Source organism: Balaenoptera physalus, assembly GCF_965194825.1.
Source record: "Balaenoptera physalus genome assembly, chromosome: 5".
Lineage (NCBI taxonomy): Eukaryota > Metazoa > Chordata > Mammalia > Artiodactyla > Balaenopteridae > Balaenoptera > Balaenoptera physalus.
The window spans coordinates 26,327,243-26,346,747 of NC_138884.1; the positions used below are offsets into that span (position 1 = coordinate 26,327,243).

The 19,505-nt window shown below is 58.4% G+C and overlaps 2 protein-coding genes across 6 annotated transcripts in view; one reads left to right on the top strand and one right to left on the bottom strand.

Annotated features, from left to right (window-relative positions):
• Positions 1-643: 643 nt before the first annotated feature.
• Positions 644-19,505, top strand: part of WFS1 (wolframin ER transmembrane glycoprotein) — a 28,018-nt gene continuing 9,156 nt past the window's right edge. Inside the window, exons 1-5 of one of the 3 annotated variants that reach the window (XM_082462543.1) lie at positions 644-805; positions 7,165-7,397; positions 16,229-16,311; positions 16,786-16,930; positions 18,712-18,882. In XM_082462543.1, the coding sequence (XP_082318669.1) occupies positions 7,166-7,397; positions 16,229-16,311; positions 16,786-16,930; positions 18,712-18,882 (631 nt within the window). In that variant the 5' untranslated portion in view covers positions 644-805; position 7,165. Of the gene's footprint in view, positions 806-7,164; positions 7,398-16,228; positions 16,312-16,785; positions 16,931-17,420; positions 18,154-18,711; positions 18,883-19,505 lie in introns of those variants that run through there. The other 2 variants (XM_082462544.1, XM_082462545.1) reach the window with 2 other exon arrangements.
• The window catches only part of PPP2R2C (protein phosphatase 2 regulatory subunit Bgamma), a 165,051-nt gene continuing 162,346 nt past the window's right edge, over positions 16,801-19,505 (bottom strand). Inside the window, exons 10-11 of one of the 3 annotated variants that reach the window (XR_014263881.1) lie at positions 17,397-17,466; positions 16,848-16,914 (exon numbers count right to left, since the gene is read on the bottom strand). The gene's annotated coding sequence lies outside the window, so the exon portion shown is untranslated. Of the gene's footprint in view, positions 16,915-17,396; positions 17,467-18,888; positions 19,213-19,505 lie in introns of those variants that run through there. The other 2 variants (XM_082462549.1, XM_082462550.1) reach the window with 2 other exon arrangements.

Genomic DNA, 19,505 nt, shown 5'->3' on the forward strand with positions numbered 1-19,505 from the left:
AGGGTTTCCAAACTGCCTCAGCCTCGCGCCACACATTTACCTTGTGAAAGCAAGCCACGTTGCATTTCATGCATTTAAAGCAGCCCTTGGTTACATGTACACATTTAAATGGGCCACATCTTCCTATCCCTGTTCCTCTGTTAGGGGAGCCCTCTCCATCTTTGGTGAGGCCGAAATTAAGGCGTCTGGTGCATAGTAGGCGCTCAACGTGTTAGTTAATATTGCAATAACAATGATAATGAATCTGAAGTTAAGGACGCTGGGGCCAGGGTAGTGAGTGAAAGGTGGTCCGAGTCTCGTCCGAGGGTCCAACCACCTGTTACGCACCGAGTGCCCTTCCTTCCCAGTGACCTGACGGTCTGTGGGTGTGGAGTGGCGGGACCGGGGCTGGGCCAGGGCCCGAGTCCACTCGGAAACTTTCGCTGTGGGCGGGTCCGACCCGCCCACCCGGCGACCTCGTCTCCGGAGGCCCTGTGGGCCAGTGGGCAGCTGTCAGGCGAGGCGCTCTGTGATTGGCGTAGGCGAGCAGTGATTGGCAGGCACGGCGGCCGCTCAGCGGGCCGAGTCGGCGCCGCGTCCTCCTGGCCGCGTCGAGAGTGGAGGACAGCCTGCGGCCCCGCCCCCGGCCCCGCCCCTCCCCTCGCTGTGGGCAGAGCTCTCCCGCTGCCACTGTAACCGGCGCCGCCCGCTCGGTCGCGGTTGCTTCCCTTTGGACCCGGTCCGTCCAGCTCCTCTCGAGCAACTTTACAGCGAGCTCTGAAGCCCAAGGGCGTCGCGGCGCCGCGTGAGGCCTACTCGCGGGCCGGTGAGTACTTCACGGCTAGGGGCGGTCGCAGGGGGGGCTGGAAAGAGAACCGGGAGCACCCGGAGTTGCAGCCCGCCTCGGCCTCAGTTTCCCCATCTGAGCGGACGGGCGGCTGGTACTAGTGTCCCCTGCAAGCTCCCCAGAAGTTGGAGGGCCGGGGTCCCGCCTTCTCCGCGACGCTCACGGCAACCCCTGCCCGGGCCTCGATCGCGTCTTCCTTCCGGGGTGCACGCCCCCTCGTCCCCAGTCCGGGGTCCGGGCACCCCGGGCATCGCGGGGCACCGCGCGCTCCGAGCACCGTCACGCCCGCGAGCCTGGCTTAGAAACCCCACTGCCGGCGGGAAAACCAGCCTCAGAGGCAGGCGGCTCGTGGCGCTGGGGACCCGGTGAGTGGAAGGGGGCGCGCCTGCCCTGCGTCCCACAGCACCTGTGCCGAGTTGCCCAGTCATGGCCCTTCCTCCGCGGCCGTCGGCGGGCTTTCTGGGACCCCGGGCCGCCCTCAGTGCCCCCGGGGCCGCTGGAAGGCGCCTGGGCCTCCTCATAGGGGCTGCTGGGTGTGTGTGTGTGTGTGTGTGTGTGTGTGCCCGCGCTGGGGGTTCATTCCCCAAGCGGGCACCTTAGGGGCTGCTGAGTGTGTGTGTGTGTGTGTGTGTGTGTGTGTGTGTGTGTGTGTGCGTGCGCGCGCTCTGGGGGTTCACTCCCCAAGCGGCCACGTGCCCTCCTGAGGGGGCAGATTCTGAGGCTGAAGCCCCCACTGCCCACTTAGAATCTGTGTGGCAGTTACTCTCCCCCTGGGGCTCCTCCTCAGTAAGGCATGGTGAGGGGCAGTGGCAGCCCCTGGGCCCTGGCTGGTGTGAACCTGGCCCTCAGGAACATCAATTTCTGTTTTGATAGATGGAAACTTTCTGGGGAATCTGACTTTTGGGTGTGGTGGAGCTGGGCCCTCTCACACCATTTGTTGTAGTTGATGTTAAGAAATTCTGAGGAACTAACCTTTGTACAGTATTTGGCCCTCCCAGTAGTCTTAGGGGTAGGAATTATATATCCCTATTTGACCCATGAGGAAGTTAAGACCCCACAGCTGCTCATGCAGAGCCTGGTGGGAGACCTCTGCCCCTGGGCAGGCGCTGAGAACCGTGCCTGCCTCTCCTCACCTTGGACAGTGACCCCTGGCACTTGGCCCATTTGTAAAGGGCTTTCCCTTCCGCTGGGATGCATCACAGAGGGAACGATGCCCTGGGTACCCAGTGTGCTGGCTGCCCGCCCTCACTGCAGCCTCAGCGAGGAAGCCACGCCAACAGAAACCCAGAGGCCATACTCTCCACTGCCCGTCCTGTCCGCTCTGTCTCCAAGGGGCTGTGATTCTCACTGGAGCCCCTTGGCATCTGACCAGGGATTCAGAAGAACGTTCCTTTATATACTTGCTCCTCCAGCAAATGGACCTTTGACTGGACACAGGAAAGGTTGCTGGGAGACCACATCTCATCTTCTTTCCCAGGATGGAAGGGTATGTGGAGGACTCCCCACTCAGGCCTCCCCTGCCCCTCCCAGGCCAGGGCTGGACAGGCCTTTGGGGCTGGTCACGGAGGGGAACCTAGTTCAGTCCCTGACCCCCAAAATGCCTGTGCTGTGGGACAGAGACCAAATCCTGGTCCACGATTGCGGTGGTAAGAGTTATGATAGCGAGCTTGCTCTGTGCTTCGTGTGGCTCCCTCCCCTCTCCCAGGTCCCCTCCTCAGCAAGTGGCACCGACACCAGGGCACGAATCAGGCCCCATTCTGCTCCCCCCTGCCCACGTTCAGTTGGTGGTGCTTCTGTTTCTCCTGGCCCAGGAGCGCACTCAGATGCCTGCCCTAGGCCAGCCCTCCTCACTTTCCCTGGAAGACCACCCAGCTCCCTCCCTGGTCTCCCTGGCCAGTCCCCATACAGCCCTGATGGTTCTCTAACTGCCACTGCCCTGCAGCACCAGCCTGCATTTCCTTCTGCCCTAGGCTCAACCCCACACTAAGCCTGGCACTTGTTCAGGCCCTCGGGACCTGCCCCAGGTTCCTGGCTGCCCGCTCAGCCTCTTTTCTCCTTCCTGTGCGCCCTCCCCAGAGTCACTTCCGCACCTTCCCAGCCATGTTGCCTTTAAGCCATGTCCGCTGCCTTTTCTCCTGGGCAGTCCCCCTCTGGAACGCCCACACACCTCCATTCCTCCCTCCCTTCACCCTTGCCTGGCTCATGTCTGCTTGTCCTAAAGCTTTAGTCAAGGCCACTCATCCTGCCCCTTTTCCACCGCTGAGTGTGGCCCCCTTCTGTGCTTGCAGCCCCCAAGAGCTCCCTCCTTGTGGTTGTCAGTTTGGGTGTCATCCTTCCCATCGGGACTGAGTTCTCCAAGGCAGGTCCTATAGGATCCTCTCTGGGGCCCGGGAGGCCCAAGTTGGGGCCCGGCACAGGATCGGCCCACAGTCCCTGCCCGCTGACCCACCCCGGCCAGGCGAGGAGCATTTCCAGCTTGATTCCCCCTTAGTCCTGGGAATTGGCACATTGGGTAGAGCCGGAGTGTTCCTTGGGTTGGCCCTTAATACTCTGGGGCAAAAATAGGTACCTCCAAGGGCTATGTGCCCTTGTCTTGAGGAGCAGCCCTGTGCCAGGCTGCTGGGCTATCCAGGCCAGAGTAGACATCCCAGACCCTGGGAACCCCTGGGCCCTCTCCCTTCAGGCTCAGTCACAGACGGGTTTTAGAATAACATTTTGTGGTAATTCCAAAAACCTTGCACGTTCATTATAGAAAATTAGGGAAGTAAATTTAGAAAAAGAATAAAATAAAACTACCTGTAGTCTCTTCACCCAGACATAGTATAACCATTTTGGGGGCATTTTCTTGCATCTTTTTGTGCAGATGAAGTTTGTTTTCATCCTAAATAGACTCAGGGCAGTAGCTCATGCTGCTTTAAATCCTGCTTAACAGCGTCATACAAACATTTCCTTATCTTTAAACATTTTTATACAGGTTGTGGTTAACAGCTATATAGTGTAGCACCATCTGGAGGGGCTGTGAGTTTCACACCTGCCCTCTCTGGACGGTGCTGGAAAGTACAGCTGTGATGGACACCAGAGAGGTGCCCTGTAAGAGCAAAGGCGTGGAGGTCCACAGTGGCACGTGGATGTGGAGGAGCAGCAAGTGGGGTGCATGTGAAACCGTGGGCATCCCTGGTTTTTCCCCTGGTCTGGGATCCTGATGGTGGAGGCTCTGCTCAGAGGGTGTGTGAACATCTTTAAGGCTTCCCATGGGGGCTTGTTTCAGAGGTCGGGGTGGCCCCCCTGGGGGGACAGCAGAGTGGGGCCGGCCTGAGCAAGGGTTAGAGAGCTTGGGCTGAAGTCCACTTGAGATCATTCTCCACCTGTCAGTAGATGCACGATCCTAGCAGCCCTCGCAGGGGGTGGCAGCCCCTCAGCCGAGCTCCGTGATGCTGGCATTTTGTGTTTTGATGGGATAAAAATACGCCTGGGTGCTCATGTGGAAAGAATGCCGGCCACTCTAGTTTTCTGGATCTTACACAGTGACAGGTTCCAAGCCATTGCTCCGGTCATGGGGCGGCAGTGTGGGTTGACTGCCCCACTCGTAGGCATCGGAGGAGTCTCGGAGCTGGGGTGGAGCGGCACGCTGGTGCTCTCATGCCGCAGTCAGGAGTCTGGATTCGGGATTCTGGGGCCAGGCTGGAGGGAGGGACCTGCTTGCGATCACACAGTGAGATGGGGCAGGCTCTTCCCCAGCCGGGCTCCTTCCCGCAGGCCAGGCTGCCTCGGGTGTACCTTGCAAGGCAAGCAGGCGGGTATTCTGAGTGAATGAGATGTAGCCCCTGCCTTCAGGGCCCCCAGTGTCACAGCAAAGAAGACAGAAAAGAAAGCACCAGACACCACGCGGGTCCCTCCACTGGAGATCACCTGTGATCCTCCCCGTGACCCATTCATGGCGATGGATCATTTCGTTTGTTTTAAAATAACAAGGTCTTTGATTCAAAAAGGGTTTGGCTAACTCTCAGGGAACCTGAAAATTAATCCTCCTTTATTCATCCATTCTCACTAACCAGAGATTTTACTTTAAGCAGTATTATTTTGATTGTAATGTGACATGCATACTACTTAGCCCAACAGACCAGCCAGAACCTGTGTTTTCCTGAAATTCCAGGTCGGACATGGCCCCATGTGGTTTGTCTCGGGTCAGCCAGTGACCTGCGCAACTGGGTTCTGTCTGCTAAATCACCGGCTGACTTTCCCCGCCCACAGCTGGCCACGTGCCCAACAGGTCTGCTTGTGCAGCCAGATGATGAATTTCACAAAAGTTGCCTCTTTGTTTGGTTCCGGGAAGCCTGGTGTTTGGAAATAGCACCAAGCACTGTGTTGGTTTCCAAGCAGATCCATGTGGCTTGACATGCTTTTGGTTTGCAGCCAGGGGGATGTTTTAAAATAAGGGCTCAGTCCCTCTGAGGGAGGAATGTCCAGATTGAAATCTCCGGGGTTCTTTGGCGGACAGAGATCTGATCTCTGGGACCCATCTCTCATAGGAATGGAGCAGACATGGTTGTGTAGCCCCAGGGAAGTGGCGTGTGGCGCCTGGGGCCCCCTCCGACTCTTGCTGTGTCAGCAGTCTGCAGACACGTGTCAGGCACCCACTCTGGCAGGCTCGGGGCAGGCTCAGAGCTTGGAGCTGGGCACTGGGGATGCCTGGGAACCTGGCCCCTTGTGGTCTCTGGCCTCATGTAGTCCTCACAGTATCCCCAAGTGTAAGACGATTGTCCCCATTTACAGTTGAGGAAACTGAGGTGCAGAGAGGGACGTGGCCTGCTCAGGACCACAGAGCTGGTTGACACAGCCAAGGGCGCGACAGCTACGACGGGTTAGTTTGGGGGCCAGATTCCTCATTGCCGGGCTTTCCCTGCTCTGTGCTCATTTCCTCATCTCAGTGAAGAGGATGGATGTGGCCTTGAGGCTGTGGTGAGGGTCATGGGATCCTTGGGGATCCCCCGCCCAGTGCACGTGGTCCTGACTTCTTCAGGGTCTGTGTCTGATCCTGGTTCCCTGGCTGGGGAACTCCTAGAGCTCTCAGCCCCACCGTCTGGGGCTCATGGTTGCCCTTAATTGTGTCAGTGGTGGTTTTTGCTGTTTTGCTAAATGGCATTATTGACTAATGGAGCCCTTTCCCCTGTTGTAGACTCTCTGTGCTCGCCAGTCTGTTCCAGTCATCTGTTCTGACACACCAGCTTCATGGTTTCCGTCACTCCACATCTAGTATGTGTTCATATCTGGTGCATTCAAGTTCCCTGATATTTGTTCTGTGGTTCAGGCCTAGCGTGGAGGGCTTGGGAGTCGGGCAAGTCTGACTACATCCTGGCTCCAGGGGCTGTGTTCCCCCCTTCTCTTCCCCTCCCCATTTTGCTCCCCCCTCTCCCCTCCCTTCCCTCCTCCCCTCGCCCTCCCTATCCCTCCTCTTCCCCTTCCCCTCTCCTCACATTTATTTAACTTTCACTCTGTGCCAGTGTATTCATTTTCTAGGGCTCATGTAAGAAATTTACAGAAACTTGGTGGCTTTAAACAATAGAAATTTATTGTCTCATAGTTCTGGAGGCAGAAGTCCGCGATCAGGACGTCGGCGGGGTTGGTTGCTCCTGGGGGCTCTGAGGGAGAGTCCTTCCTCGCCTCTCCTGGCTTCAGGTGTTGCTGGCGATCCTTGGCATCCCTGGGCGTGCAGCTGCATCTGTCTGATCTCCGCCTCCTCCTTCACGTGGTGCCCTCCTCTCTGTGTCTGTGTGTTTCCCTCTTCTTATAAGGATACCAGTCACTGGATTAGGGCCCACCCTAAGTCAGGATGATCTCATGTCAAGATCCGTGATTGCATCTGCAAGGACCCCTTCTTCCAAACAAGGTCTCCTTCACAGATTTTGGGTGGACGTACATGGAGGCCAGCTTTCATCCCAGCACAGCCAGGCACTGTGCCCGGGGCTCCGTGTGGACCATCTCACTGAATCCTCACGACATTCTACATCCCCACTTCTCAGATGAGCACACCCGAGGTCCCGTGGCTCATGCCTGGTGAGGCAGGGACTCAAGGCCTTGAGACTTAGGGCCCGGCTCATGCCTGCTGTGGGACTTGCCGAGCCAGCCAGCCTTGAGTGTTTCCTCCCTCGATTTCCTGCCCTGTAAAATGGGAGTGTCTTACGGGGGCTGTTGTGAGGTTGAATGAGATCACATAGAATGCTGGGCAGCCCCCACCCTGTTTCCCTTTTCCGTCCCCTCTCTTTACCAGAAACTAGAGGCCAGAGCAGACTGGGCTTGGCTGGCCTCATGTGTCTGACCCTCCGCTTTTCTCGCTGCAGAATGGCCTCCGGTGCCCGTCCTCCGAGCCCCTCTGGCCCACAGTCTCCACCGCTGCCACAGCCCCAGGCCCGCTCACGGCTCAATGCCACCACCTCGGTGGAGCAGGAGAAGAGCGGGGCGCCCCGAGCTCCCGGACCCCAGGTTGGACCTGGACCAGATGTGAGAGACACTGCTGCCCCGGCTGGGCCCCAGGCCTCGCACGCCAGGAGCCAAGAAAGGGTGGATGGAACAGGTAAGGGGATGGGGCCTGGGAAGCGGGACTGTCCTCCCCTGGGGCTGTTCTAGAAGCAGGGCGAGCACCCGGGTCCTGGCACGTGGTCCAGACACCCCTGCGAGGTTCCTCCTGCAGGGCATCCCCTGTGGTCGGGGGCCCACCTGCTCCGCCCAGGGCCCCTCGACTCTCACCTCGCAGCGGGCTTTGCTCCTAAGTTCACAAACTTGGGCTGCAGCAGACTTCACATTCCCTTATTTTATTTATAATCAAATGCACCAGCTCCCACCTGCTCAGGGCCCCCACCAGGCACGGTACGGGGGGAGGTGGCAGGAGGAAGTCTTCCCCACCCGGCTGGTCCCGCCCAGCACTCGCGGCAGCCCGTGTTGTTCCCTCTCCACCGTGGCCACTGCTCAGGGGCCATGCAGTCAGGCAGCTCTGCCTGGTCTGCGGGCCCCATGTGGCCACTCCCCTTGGGGACGGCTGCCAGCCTGGAATATGCCTGGGCCCAGGCCCAGGTCCCCGCTGCCCTCTGGACCACCATCCTCCATCCCCAGGCCAGGCTGCCAAGGGCTGCCCCTCCCCCCCAGTCCACTCCTGGGCCTCCTCAGGTTTCCACTCTGTCCCAGGGGAAGAGATGAGACAGCGTGGGGACCCGGGTGCGACGGGACAGCTGGTTGTGGTGCTGGCAGCCTAGCTGCCACTGGGAGAGGGACACCAGGGTTTGGTCCGTCCTCTGTCCACCTGCTGCTCGCTGAGCACGGCCCTTTGCTGGCCCTGAGTGGCCATTGGCAGCACAGGTGAGTCAGGCCTGCCCCCTGCCTCCGAGGAGTCCACGGTCTCGTGGGGAGCATAGAGGTGGCCCTGGCCCTGGCGCTGGGGAGGTGGGGACCGGCTCTGTGGGAAGAGACGACGCCTGAGCAAGAGTGAGCTTGGGGAGAGAGGGCACAGCACGGGCAAGGGCCAGAGGGAAGAAATGGCCTCGCCTGGGGTGGGCTTGGGGTAGAGAGAGCCCCAGACCTCCCAGGTGACGGGGTGGCAGCGAGGAAGGAAGGCTCAGATTGGTGATGCCCTCGTGTCTGGCCTGCGATTTGAGCTACACCAGGAGTGAGCGGGGGGCAGGACCAGGCAACGGGCTGTAACAGGAGCCTTGTGTGAGAGGCTCCTCTGTGCTTTCGGGGCTGTTGTAGGGAAAAACCCCCAAGTCTACTGTGAGTTCCAAGAAAGGGAGGATCCCTGGGCCTCTGGCGGTGATATTTGGGAAAAACGTAGTTGGTGTCAGTGTCACTTTTTCTAATAATCCACCCGGTGCTTCTCAGTGCGTCTGTCTTATTCTCACAGCAACCAACCCTGCGAAGTAGGGACCTTGGCTCCGATTACAGGGGCGGCGATCAGAACGGAGCCCGCTGGGAACATCGGGTCTAAAAGCCCTGTGGGTGGTGAAAGCCCTGTGACTTCTTTCCGTGGATCACCGCCCTCTCCTCCCTGCTTACCGAGACCATCCCACGTTCTCCAAATCTGCCTCCGCCTTCCCTGTTCCCCCACCTCCCCTTTGCCACATGGGAGCCTCTGCCCAGAATATGCCATCGCCATCTCCACCTGTTGAAATCCTACCCAGCTCTCAAGGCACTGTCACGTCTTAGACTTTCTGACCTCCTCCCACAGCAAGAAAGACGTGTGCTGTCGTAACCGGACTCACACACCCGTGTGCCTGCACGCACACACGCACACGTCCAGTGGGAACGGAAATTTCCAAAACCATGCTTGTCCTTAGTGTGTGTGTTGCTGTCTGATAGTCTCCATTCTGTTGCTTTTATTTAAAAACAAATGCTGCTTGTGGGCAGTTAAATTGGTTCCGTGACCTTCTGGGCCGAAGTCTATAGTTTGGAAAACGCTCTGTGGTTTGGTGCCAGTGCTAGTCTCCTGCGCACCCCAGCCGGGACTCTGGAGTACGTCTGTCCACGTGAGCTGTTTATTTACTGAGTGTCGGGGCCGTGAGGTGGTGCAGGAAGGGCCGAGATGGCAGAGGTGGGACGCTTGGCTGGGCTGGTGGCCTTGAGCTGTGTGCCCTTGAGGGAGCTGGGAGGCCTCGCTGAGCCTGTCTCTGTATCTGTAAAGTGGGCGCAGTCATACCGGCCATGGGGAGTCCACGTGCTGGGACCCTGTGCTCTGAGCGTGGCGCACGGGACGAGGTGCTGAGTCAAGGCCCCTCGTCCCTTAGGTGCCTGCCTGGTGGCGCGGAGAGAGTCCGTGCCTGGAGCTCGATGTGCTTCGTGGATGTCATCAAGCCTCCTGCCCCCCGAGCCCGTCCCACTTCCTATCCAGGCTTCTCCTGGGGTGTTGCCTCGCGTGTCGGGGCAGCCTTCCCGTTTCACGGCCCCACTCAGTCCCTCTTGGGCGACCGGTCTCAATGTCAGCTCCAGGCTCTGTGTGTCTGGGTGTAGGGGCTTCACGCGTGCGTCGGATTCTTCTCTCCCCCAGGAGGCTGTTGTGCTGCAAGCTGTGCGTGCGTGCGCGTGCGTGCGCGTGCATGTGTGCGCACGTGCTTCCTTGTGTGCTGCACGAGGCAGGACGCCGTGACTCTCTCGGCCCGCGCTGCTCCAGGTGCCCTGTATGAGGTAGGGAAGTCCCAGGCCCCGCCCGCCCTTCTCCAGCTCGCCCAGCCTTGCCGTTTCGTTTTCCCCCTTGAGAAGCCAGCTGCCTGAGGTGAGCACCGCCAGCTCAGCTCTGCCCCCGCCCCATGCAGGGGCCCCAGACCCGTGGTGGGGAGCATCTGCCACGTGCACCGCGGACCTGGGGGCTTTAGGTGACCCCTTACGGTAGCTCGAGAGGGAGGCTCCGTCCTTGTCCCCATCTAGAGATGAGGAAACTGAGCCATCAACTTGCCAGAGCGGCCAGTGCTGAGTGATGGGCGCAGGGGTGATCCCAGTCTCCTGTCCCACGCTGCCCCCATGCCCAGCGGAGCTGCAGGGACCGCCGAGCTCTGGGTGCAGAGGGCCTGAGCTCTGCAGCTCCATCACGCTGGGCTAGTGCCTGATTGTCCCCAGAAACGCGCCCCACTGGGCTCTTCTGATCTCCACATCTCCTTCACAGATCACTGCGTTCTCTGCTTCATCTCCAAGGCCTCTGGGCAGGCCAGGGCCTGATCCGGAATCTCGGTCCAGCCACAAACACCCCACGGCTGCGGGGCCAGGAGACCGGGGCTGGGAACGTGCTTGGTTTCAATCTGGGTGAAGCAAAACAGCCTCAGAGGATGGACCAAGTCAAGACTGCCAGTTTCAGATAAGAAGAGTCAGGAAACAGATGTGGTCTCTGTGTGGCTTCTGACCCCGAGGGGAGGGGCGGGGAGTACTGAGCAAGTGCTGGGCCAGTTGGCACCCTCGGGGTCCCGGCCCGCCACATCTGGGCCCTGCTGCGTCACTTTTCTCTGTGGCGTCACTGTCACTGAATTGGACACAGCAGGAAGCGTTCACCCCAGTGTTGACCGGGGGCCTGCTCAGCGGGTGCAGGAGACAGTGGGCAAGGCAGGCAGGACCCGCCGCCAGGAGGGAGGGTAAGTGAAGAGGGGCGTGCAGGGCACAAAGGGCTCCCAGGCTGATGGCTCTGGGCAGGGCTTGGACGCAAGGTCAAGAGGTCGGCCAGCTGAGCGGGGTCTCAAATGGTCGGGATAAGGAGAATGGGTGTTCTGGGGAACGTTAGAGGGTTTAAACCAGAGGAGCGGCATGACCTCTGTTACGTGGAGATGACCCGTGGGAGCCGAGGCTGGCAGGGAGGCATGTGGCAGGTGGAGAGGCCCCAGGAAGCTGGACTGACTCCAGGTGTCTGGCTGGAGCTGCCAGGTGAGTGCAGGGCGTGGGCGGGGCAGTGTCCCAGCGGGTTTCAGGGCGGGGCGGCCGGATGAGAAGGTCAGGAGACGATGTGGTGCAGGAGCAGACGCGGAGCGCCGAGCCCCTGCTGTCCTGGGAACAAGCCACAGCCACAAACGACTCGCTTTCTCCTTGTCCGGTCAAGGTGCTGGCTGTTGATGATTTAGGGAGTTTTGTACCTGCATTATTTTATCCTGACCCTGACTGGAGCCCTGGTCTGTCTGGTTGCCAGGTCATCACTCTGACCCCCTCACTCTAGGATGACCTGTCGTGAGGACAGATGGCAGGGGCGGTGAGGCTGTCTCCGGCCTGGTGGCTTCCTGGGACCTTTGGAAACTTGGCAGCATGCCCTTCATCCCTTACCTTTAACCTCCCCTTTGCATTCCAAGTCTTGAGTGTCACCTCTTGCAGGAAGCCCCTGCCCTCAGGATTGATGATGCCTGGCACCTCCACCGCCCCCCTGAGCCTGCGCTGTTGGAATGTGGTTGTCCTCGTCTGGCCCCTGGCTGGGTAGGGAGGGCGGGGGTCCCGCCTCCTTCAGCTCAGTGCCCTTGGCTCCTGGAGCTCAGACTGGCCTGGGGCCAATGCTCAGTAAACGTCTGCTGGGTGAGTGATGAGGGCCGAGGTCCGTGACCCCTGCTTGGGCCTGTGGGAAGCTCGGACCTCCTGCCCGGGAGCCCCGCCTTGGAGCTTAGCCAGCCCCTGGAAAAGACGGGGTCGCAGGGATTGTCCTTCCTGTGTGTTCATGAGAACCAGAGTCAGCATCACGAAGGCTGCTGGGACACCCCCTGGTGCAAGGTGACCCAGCCGCCCACAGCGATGAGGAGGACACGTGGGATGCCCTTGGGTTCTTATCACCTTTCCCTTCACCGCAGCCCATGTGGTGGGTGTCAGGAGAGGACCAGGGACTCTAAGGCCCAAGGCCTTAGGGAGCCTAAGGCCTTGTCCAGGGCCAGCGAGTGAGGCAGCGGAAGGGCAGCAGCCCCTAGAGACAGGGGTACGGCGTCACAGTTCCTGTGTGTTTAAGATCGTGCTCTTCTTTTAAGAGCCTTTGGCGTGCGTTCAACAATTTAAACAATGTGCTCCAGCAACTCTAGATCTCAGCAGTTGTGGAAAATGGAAGCCGGCTTCTCTCTTGCTCTCAGCCGTCTCTGGGCAGCTGGCAGAGCCCTCGGGACTTCTGGGAAGGGACGCCTGAGGCTCCCCAGCCCACGGCCCTGGGGTGGGGGAGGAGTGGGAGCATGACTTGCTCACCCCCCACCTTCGTCTGTTTCTACTCAGAACCTGCTCAGATCAGGGGGGTGAGCTTGGCAGTTCAGTCTCCAGGCCAGGCGTGTGCTGTGTTCCAGGCCCTGTGCAAGGATTTGGGGAGACAGAGATGAAAGCTTGAGACCATTCCCTTGTCGGTCCCCTGTCCATCCCTCCATCTGTTCAGCATTTGCTGAGCTGTGTCTGACACTGGGGGACGGAGATGGGTCAGACCTGCGGGACACAGATCATCTCCGTAAAGGCTGGTGGGACCGTGAGAGACGCAGGAAAATGGAGATGGGCTGTGCTGGGGGGAGGGGACAGCATCCTGGGGACTCTCCTCCCATTTCCTGACAAAATGAGCATCATTTACTAATGCGGTGTGGTGGATGCAAGTCTCTCAAATGCGTGGGACCCGCAGGAGATAAATAGTATAAAGGAGGGGGTGTGCTGGTCCTCTGTGGGTCCTCGCAGCTGTGAGGAGACTACCCAGGGCCATGCAGCTCTGCTATTGTTTTGTGGCTGATAGAAGACTTTCAAAACTGAGCTAGAGTCGGGACACTCTCGGTTGCCGGTGCTGTTGAAACCCGATGTAAATTAACATAAGCAAAAAAACAAAAACATGGTGTGGGGCTTCCCTGGTGGCGCAGTGGTTAAGAGTCCGCCTGCCAATGCAGGGGACACGGGTTCGAGCCCTGGTCCGGGAGGATCCCACGTGCCGTGGAGCAACTAGGCCTGTGTGCCACAACTACTGAGCCTGCGCTCTAGAGCCCGCGAGCCACAACTACTGAGTCCGCGTGCTGCAACTACTGAAGCCCGCGTGCCTACAGCCCGTGCTCCACAACAAGAGAAGCCAGTTCAGTGAGAAGCCCGCGCACCGCAACGAAGAGTAGCCCCCGCTCGCCACAACTAGAGAAAGCCATGCACAGCAACAAAGAACAAAAGCAGCCAAAATAAATAAATCAATCAATAAATAAAATAAATTTATTAAAAAAAACAAAACAAAACAGGGTGCAGGGGATTTGTTAGTTCCCTATGTCTGCACAGTGTAGAGTATCCAGGGACTCGGATGACGTGATTGGGAATCTGCCCCCAGCTCTGCTTTCCTGCGTGCCCTCACTCTCAGGTGGGCTTCCCCCGGGGCAGCCCTCGGGCTCCAAGCTGGTGTCTGTCAGCTGAGATCCAGCAGAAGGAAGAGACATTGCCCAGCAGCCAGCACAGACCCCACTGTCCTGGCTTGGGTCTGTGCCCCTCCCTGAACCTGCCGCTGTGGTCAGGGAGATGCATGGGCCAGGTAGGCTTGCTGCACCCACCCTGTGAGAGTGGAGGAGGGTGGGTCCCCAAAGGGGACATCAGGTTAGGGTTAGGAAGAGGCCAGGAATGAGAGTCAAGCCTGCAGAGAGCTCGTGTGTTCAGTGGCCCTCGGTGTCCCCGCTGACGCAGCCAGCTTCTGGCGGTGTTCTTTATGTGCGTGTTCCTCCTTAGATGGAAAAAGCCAGAACCCCCCGATTGATCTGCAGCATGAGCCCAACATTTGAGTGGTTGTAGACCTATTTCTGCCAGTGCCAAATGGAAAGCAGAGTAATGAGGGAGGGGAGGTGCATGTTTCAAAGAGATTCTGTATATTGAGGAGACTTCTTGAGATGTCAGGCTATGGACAATGTCTGCGAAAAATTAATCACGAACAGAATAATCTTTTTAGTCAACAGATCTGTGCTTGAAGCTTCCATATTCTGATATAATAAAAAGGACCTTGGACTTGTGAATTTAGTTAGTCAAGAAAAGAGCTGTGAACTCCGAGAGGTGCCTGGTGTTGGGCTGGGAAGTGTGGCCTCAGTGAGCCAGGAAGGCCCTGGGGTCAGCCAAGAGGTGGGACATGGGGAGGGGAAAGGAACGCACACTGGGAACGCCAACTCTGGACCAGGCAGTTAATACGAAGTGTCTCATTCTTCATAAACCGTCCTACTGGATGGATATTGACGATGGGATTGAAAATGACTCTCGCTTGGTCACGCGGCACTTTGACGCTAAGGGTAGATTCACACGCAGGTCAGATTTCTCTACACACACACCCTCCTTCCCTGCGAGCCCACCCTTCCCATTTGTTCTCTTTAGTCTGAGCCCTTGGCCAGAAAGTTCATTCCCGCCCTTGCTGAAGGGGGTGACAGCAGCCGAAGGGAGAACTGACCTTGATGACTCGGGAAGCACCAAGGTCTGGGGCCACGGGATGGGGTGGATGTCCTGGGCCCTGAAGCCATCGCTGGGTTAGGTCCCTGGGACCTGGGCAAGGAAACCCAGCCTGAACTCCGCAGGGAGAGGTATCATCACGTTCGCAAGCTGTCCACCAAGAGGGTCTCAGTACAGGTGCCTGACCTGTGGGTCTCGTTAAGAATCCTCCTTCTGAGCCGTCCCCAGACACCCCCGCCTGGCCCCCGTGTCCTCTCCAAACTGGGTGTGACCTCTCTGCCTTTGAACCTCCTAGGCTGCGTCGCTTTAGGCCCCTGCCCTGCTGTCTCCCCCTGGGCTCCTGGGTGCCGTAGACTTGGGCACCCTGCACACAGGGGCTGGCTCTGAGCCTGGCGGACCTGGTTCTGGGAAAGGCTTGGATGAAGGGGTAGAGAAAGCTGGTCATCTGGTGGGTGTTCCTGGGGACTGTTCATGTTTCCCTGAATTCTGCCTTCTGTTTCCAGAAATGTCTAGAGAGCAAGACTCTGTTAGTCCCAAATAGGCACCTGCTAAGGTGGGGTGTGGCAATGGCTGAGGCAAGGTGTGGTGTCGGGCATAGGCCCCGGGTATTGGTTGCTTAAATCAAAGAAAGGGACTGGTAAAAAGTGATCTTTTAAAAAAAACTTTGTTATGCTACTCACTGCAGGAGAGGCTGTAGTGAAATCGATGAAGTTACGTGACACTTTTGTAACTTAGGATAGCTTTTTACAAAGAAAATATAGCACGAGCTGTATGACGTTTGGACCCTTGGACCTAGTAATTCACCTGAAGAACCTATGCTGGGAGAATGACCTCCCAATAAAAAATACACCCACAGAATGCTTTGTTGGCACCGTTTTATAAAATTAGGGAGTATGGGAATAACCTAAAGGTCCGATGGAGAGGAGAGGCCCAGAACCCTGGTGGGATTTCTGAGCCACTGAAATGGTACATTTCACTGCAGAGCAACGTGGGAAATTGGTTGTGATTCACTACTCTCTCTCTCTCTCTCTCTCTCTCTCTCTCTCTCTCTCTCTCTATATATATATATATATATACATATACCCCAAAATGTATGTACTGTGATTATGACCTCCAAAAATCATTCGTGTGTATAGACGACAGTCTTGGAAAACATGAATTTGGTTTGTTTATTGGGGTGCTGGGCATTGGGGTGCAGGTTCTTCAGTTCAGGGGCTTTTGAACTTGAGCCCTCGGATCTTTCTAGAACTCTGCTCAAGCCTGAGCTCAGCCGCTCTGGCTGCAGTGAGCTGAGGGGGCGACGGTGGTTACTGGTGCCCCCCTCTGTCCCTTGTCTCCCACCACGAGCTCTGAGCAGCTACTGGAACCGCCCCCTGGCAGCTTTTTGGTCCTTGCTCCCAGGAAAGCAGCCTCCTGGCGTGTTCTCTCTGCATCTGCTGTCACGCTGTTGACCTGGGGCTGAAGTCTGTTCCTGCCGTCCCCTCGCCTCCTCAGACAAGTGACAAGGACCAGCTTGGTGACAGTCCATCTGCTTGTTTTCCTGTGTTAAAGGGCCTGCGAAGGGAGATGTGGACACCCCCTTTGAAGAGGTCCTGGAGAAGGCCAAGGCTGGGGACCCCAAGGCACAGACGGAGGTGAGCCCTGCTGTCCGCGGGAGACTCAGGCTGCGGCCTGCAGCATGGTGTGTCTGGGAGAAGCTGGTGCCTGCAAGCTGGGAGCTGGGAGCCGGCCTGACTGTGCCCGCTGTGTGCCAGGCCCCCGTTTGTTGCGTTTCCGTGTTCATGGTGTGTTTGTTTCTTCCCTCCGCCCTCTGGGGAGCACTACGTGTTCACCTCCTCTGTCCAGCTCCCACCTGATCTTGGGCATCACCTCCTCTGATACCATCTCTGCTTCCTGCCTGTCCTCATGCCCCCACCCCCTCTCTCATCTCATCAATGGGGGAGGGGTCCCGACACCCCCCTCTGGCTGGGAGCACTGGGCGGAGAGGGAGAGGGAGCCCGAGGTTGCCCAGCTGCGGGGAGCAGGTCAGGGCAGGACGTGGAGTGGGAGCCTGGGCGCTGTGCATGGAGGCCGCTGCAGCATGTGGCGTGACGGGGTCCTGCTTGCAGGTGGGGAAACGCTACCTGCAGCTTGCCGGCGACGGGGATGAAGAGGTCAACAACTGCACTGCCGTCGACTGGCTGACCCTCGCCGCCAAGCAGGGCCGGCGCGAGGCCGTCAAGCTTCTCCGCCGGTGCCTGGTGGACAGAAAAGGTGGGTCAAGAGGCCTGGGGGGATGCATGAGGTATGCCGTGCTGCTTTGCTAAATTAACAGCTAAAATAGCAACAGGAAAACTTGGTGCTGGCAGTGCCGTTGAGCAATGAGTGTGGTTTCTGTTATGCCAGTGGCTTTGCCATTTAGACATTTTTGGAGTATAACATGGGATATTTAGGGAGTGAAGCCATTTTCATCCTCTTTAACTTGTGGTGGTGTCTACAAGGAGATACCCTCTGGGTTCTACTCCAAATTGAGGAGTAGATCCTGGAGCCAAGTTGGAGAACATGACGGGGGCCTGAGGTCAGAGTGGCACTTTCTGAACTGACTTTCCATCCAGTCTGAGCCGAGAAGCTGGGGACCGTGGGCCAGTGAAGACCCGCTCAGGCTGGCACTCACCGCCAGGACCGGTCTGGGTGTTGGGGGGGGCAGTGATGTGTAGCCTGGCCACGTGTGGACACTTACTAGGTTATCCTGCTCAAGGGAAATGGCTCGTTCCTGGTGTCAGGGAAGAGTGTTTCCTGAAGGTTCAAACCTCAGAAGAAAGATGAAAGTGTGCATCAGAAAGGGGCCTTTTTTCCCTCAGATTGTAGAAGTGTTTATTGTTATCAGAGAAAACTTGAACTGTATAGAAAACATAAAGATAGAAATTACCCATCACGTTGAAACCCAGAGAGAAGTGCTCTCCAGTTTGGTATTTTTTTCTTCTGGTTTTGCATTGTAATGTTTTAAAGTAACATTTATTATATAGAATCTACTCTCTCTGGACCTTAGGCTGATGCCTTTGACAACTTGGAATGGTCATATTTTGCTAGCCAAAATTTCTCACCAAGCCAGCTTCCCCGTTCCAGGGCAGGCAGGATGGCCTCACACTGGCCGATCGAGTCGGTGCGGCCCGCACAGCTCACTGTTGGAGCCAGTGGTTCCCAGAGGCCTTGAGGGAGCCAATGCAGGCCCGAGGACCAGAGGGCGTGTGAGGGAGGGGGCCAGGCCTCGTGCGACCCACACCCTCCACCTTCTCACAGTTGAGTGCTTACCGATCATAAAGGAAACGTGGGCTTGGTGGAAAGTTGTGGAGATGTTTCAAAGGAGAAAAAACCCAATCCTCCATCCCTAGTCTCGCTGCCCTCTGGAAGGGCCATGCTGACGTCCAGGTGGCTGGGGAGCAGGGGGAAAGGCAGCTGCTGACAGCCCATGAGACCTGCTCCCGGTCTCTCCGTGGGTGAGTCGTGCCTACCTGGGAAAGGGCCGTCTGTGCAGGGACACATTTGCTCCTGGCTGCCCTAGGAGGGGCCGGCGCTGTGGACGCAGGGATGCCCCGCTCTTGCACCCGGGCCGCTCACTGCAGTGAGACTGACTGGGGTCTGAGACCGGCTCTGCCTCTCTGACTCGGTGGCCTTGGCAATCCAGGCCGCCCCTGTGTGCCTTGGTTTCTCCATCTGTAAGGCGGGGACAGCAGCACCCCACCAGAGGGTCCTTGTGAGGGTGCAATGGGGAGGGGAGCAAGCCAGGAAGATGGGGCGTCCTCGCCCAGCACCAGGCCACCGTGGCCGCTGGGTGAGTGTCTGCTGAAAGGCCAGGCCGAGCTGCCCACCGGCCGGGACTTTGGCCAGAAGCCCTTTTGGTCAGATGTTCGTTTCAGCCCTGGTGACAAAGGTGCCTGCAAAGCCGCTTGCAGGAATCCCTTCCCAACCCCCTCAGGCGGGGTGGCCAGGGCCGGGGCGTCGCTGACGGCTTCTGGGCAGGTGAGGCGAGGGCTCTGATGCCTCCCCTCTCTCAGGCATCACCTCCGAGAACGAGCAGGAGGTGAGGCAACTTTCCTCCGAGACCGACCTGGAGCGGGCCGTGCGCAAGGCGGCCCTCGTCATGTACTGGAAGCTCAACCCCAAGAAGAAGAAGCAGGTGGCCGTGTCGGAGCTGCTGGAGAACGTGGGCCAGGTCAACGAGCACGGTACGCGGCCTTGCCGTGCGGCCTCCTGGGCCTTTGTGTTGGAGTCCTGGGGGCTTCCCGATGGGAGCCGAAGCGCGGGCTCCAGGCACCTTCTTGTGAGGACCTCACAGGTGTCCTGTAGAGCCGGGGAGCGTCCTTCCTGGGCATCCTCCTGTTCCCGGGGTCCCCGCCCTGAGCTGTGCCCTGAGCTCTGGCTCAGTCCTAGGTCTGGGCGCTCAGCAGGCCCTTCCCCTGGTGCTCCCGTGATTTGCTCTGCGCCTTGGGGTTTCCTCCCCTCCTGCCCACAGGCAGAGCCACAGGCCTTGTCGTTCCAACGGTGTCCTGCTCTTCCTGAGGGACAGAGAGTGCGGGGAGGGTGAGAGGTGAGGGCAGGGACCTAGGTCCCTGAACCCCCAAGAGGCTCTCCAGGGCGGACCTCATCGCCAGCCTCTGCAGTCCTCCCCACCTCCTTCTAACTCGGCTTTCCGCAAAGGGCACGGGCAGCAGCCGGAAGGACAGATGGGGCAGGAGAACGGGCGTCCCTGACTGGGTGTGGCCTCTCCATTTCCCTGGGTTGGTGGCGCCGGGGGCATCTGACTCTTGTGACTTCTTTACCTCGGGGATCCCCTGCCTCCCGCTGTTCA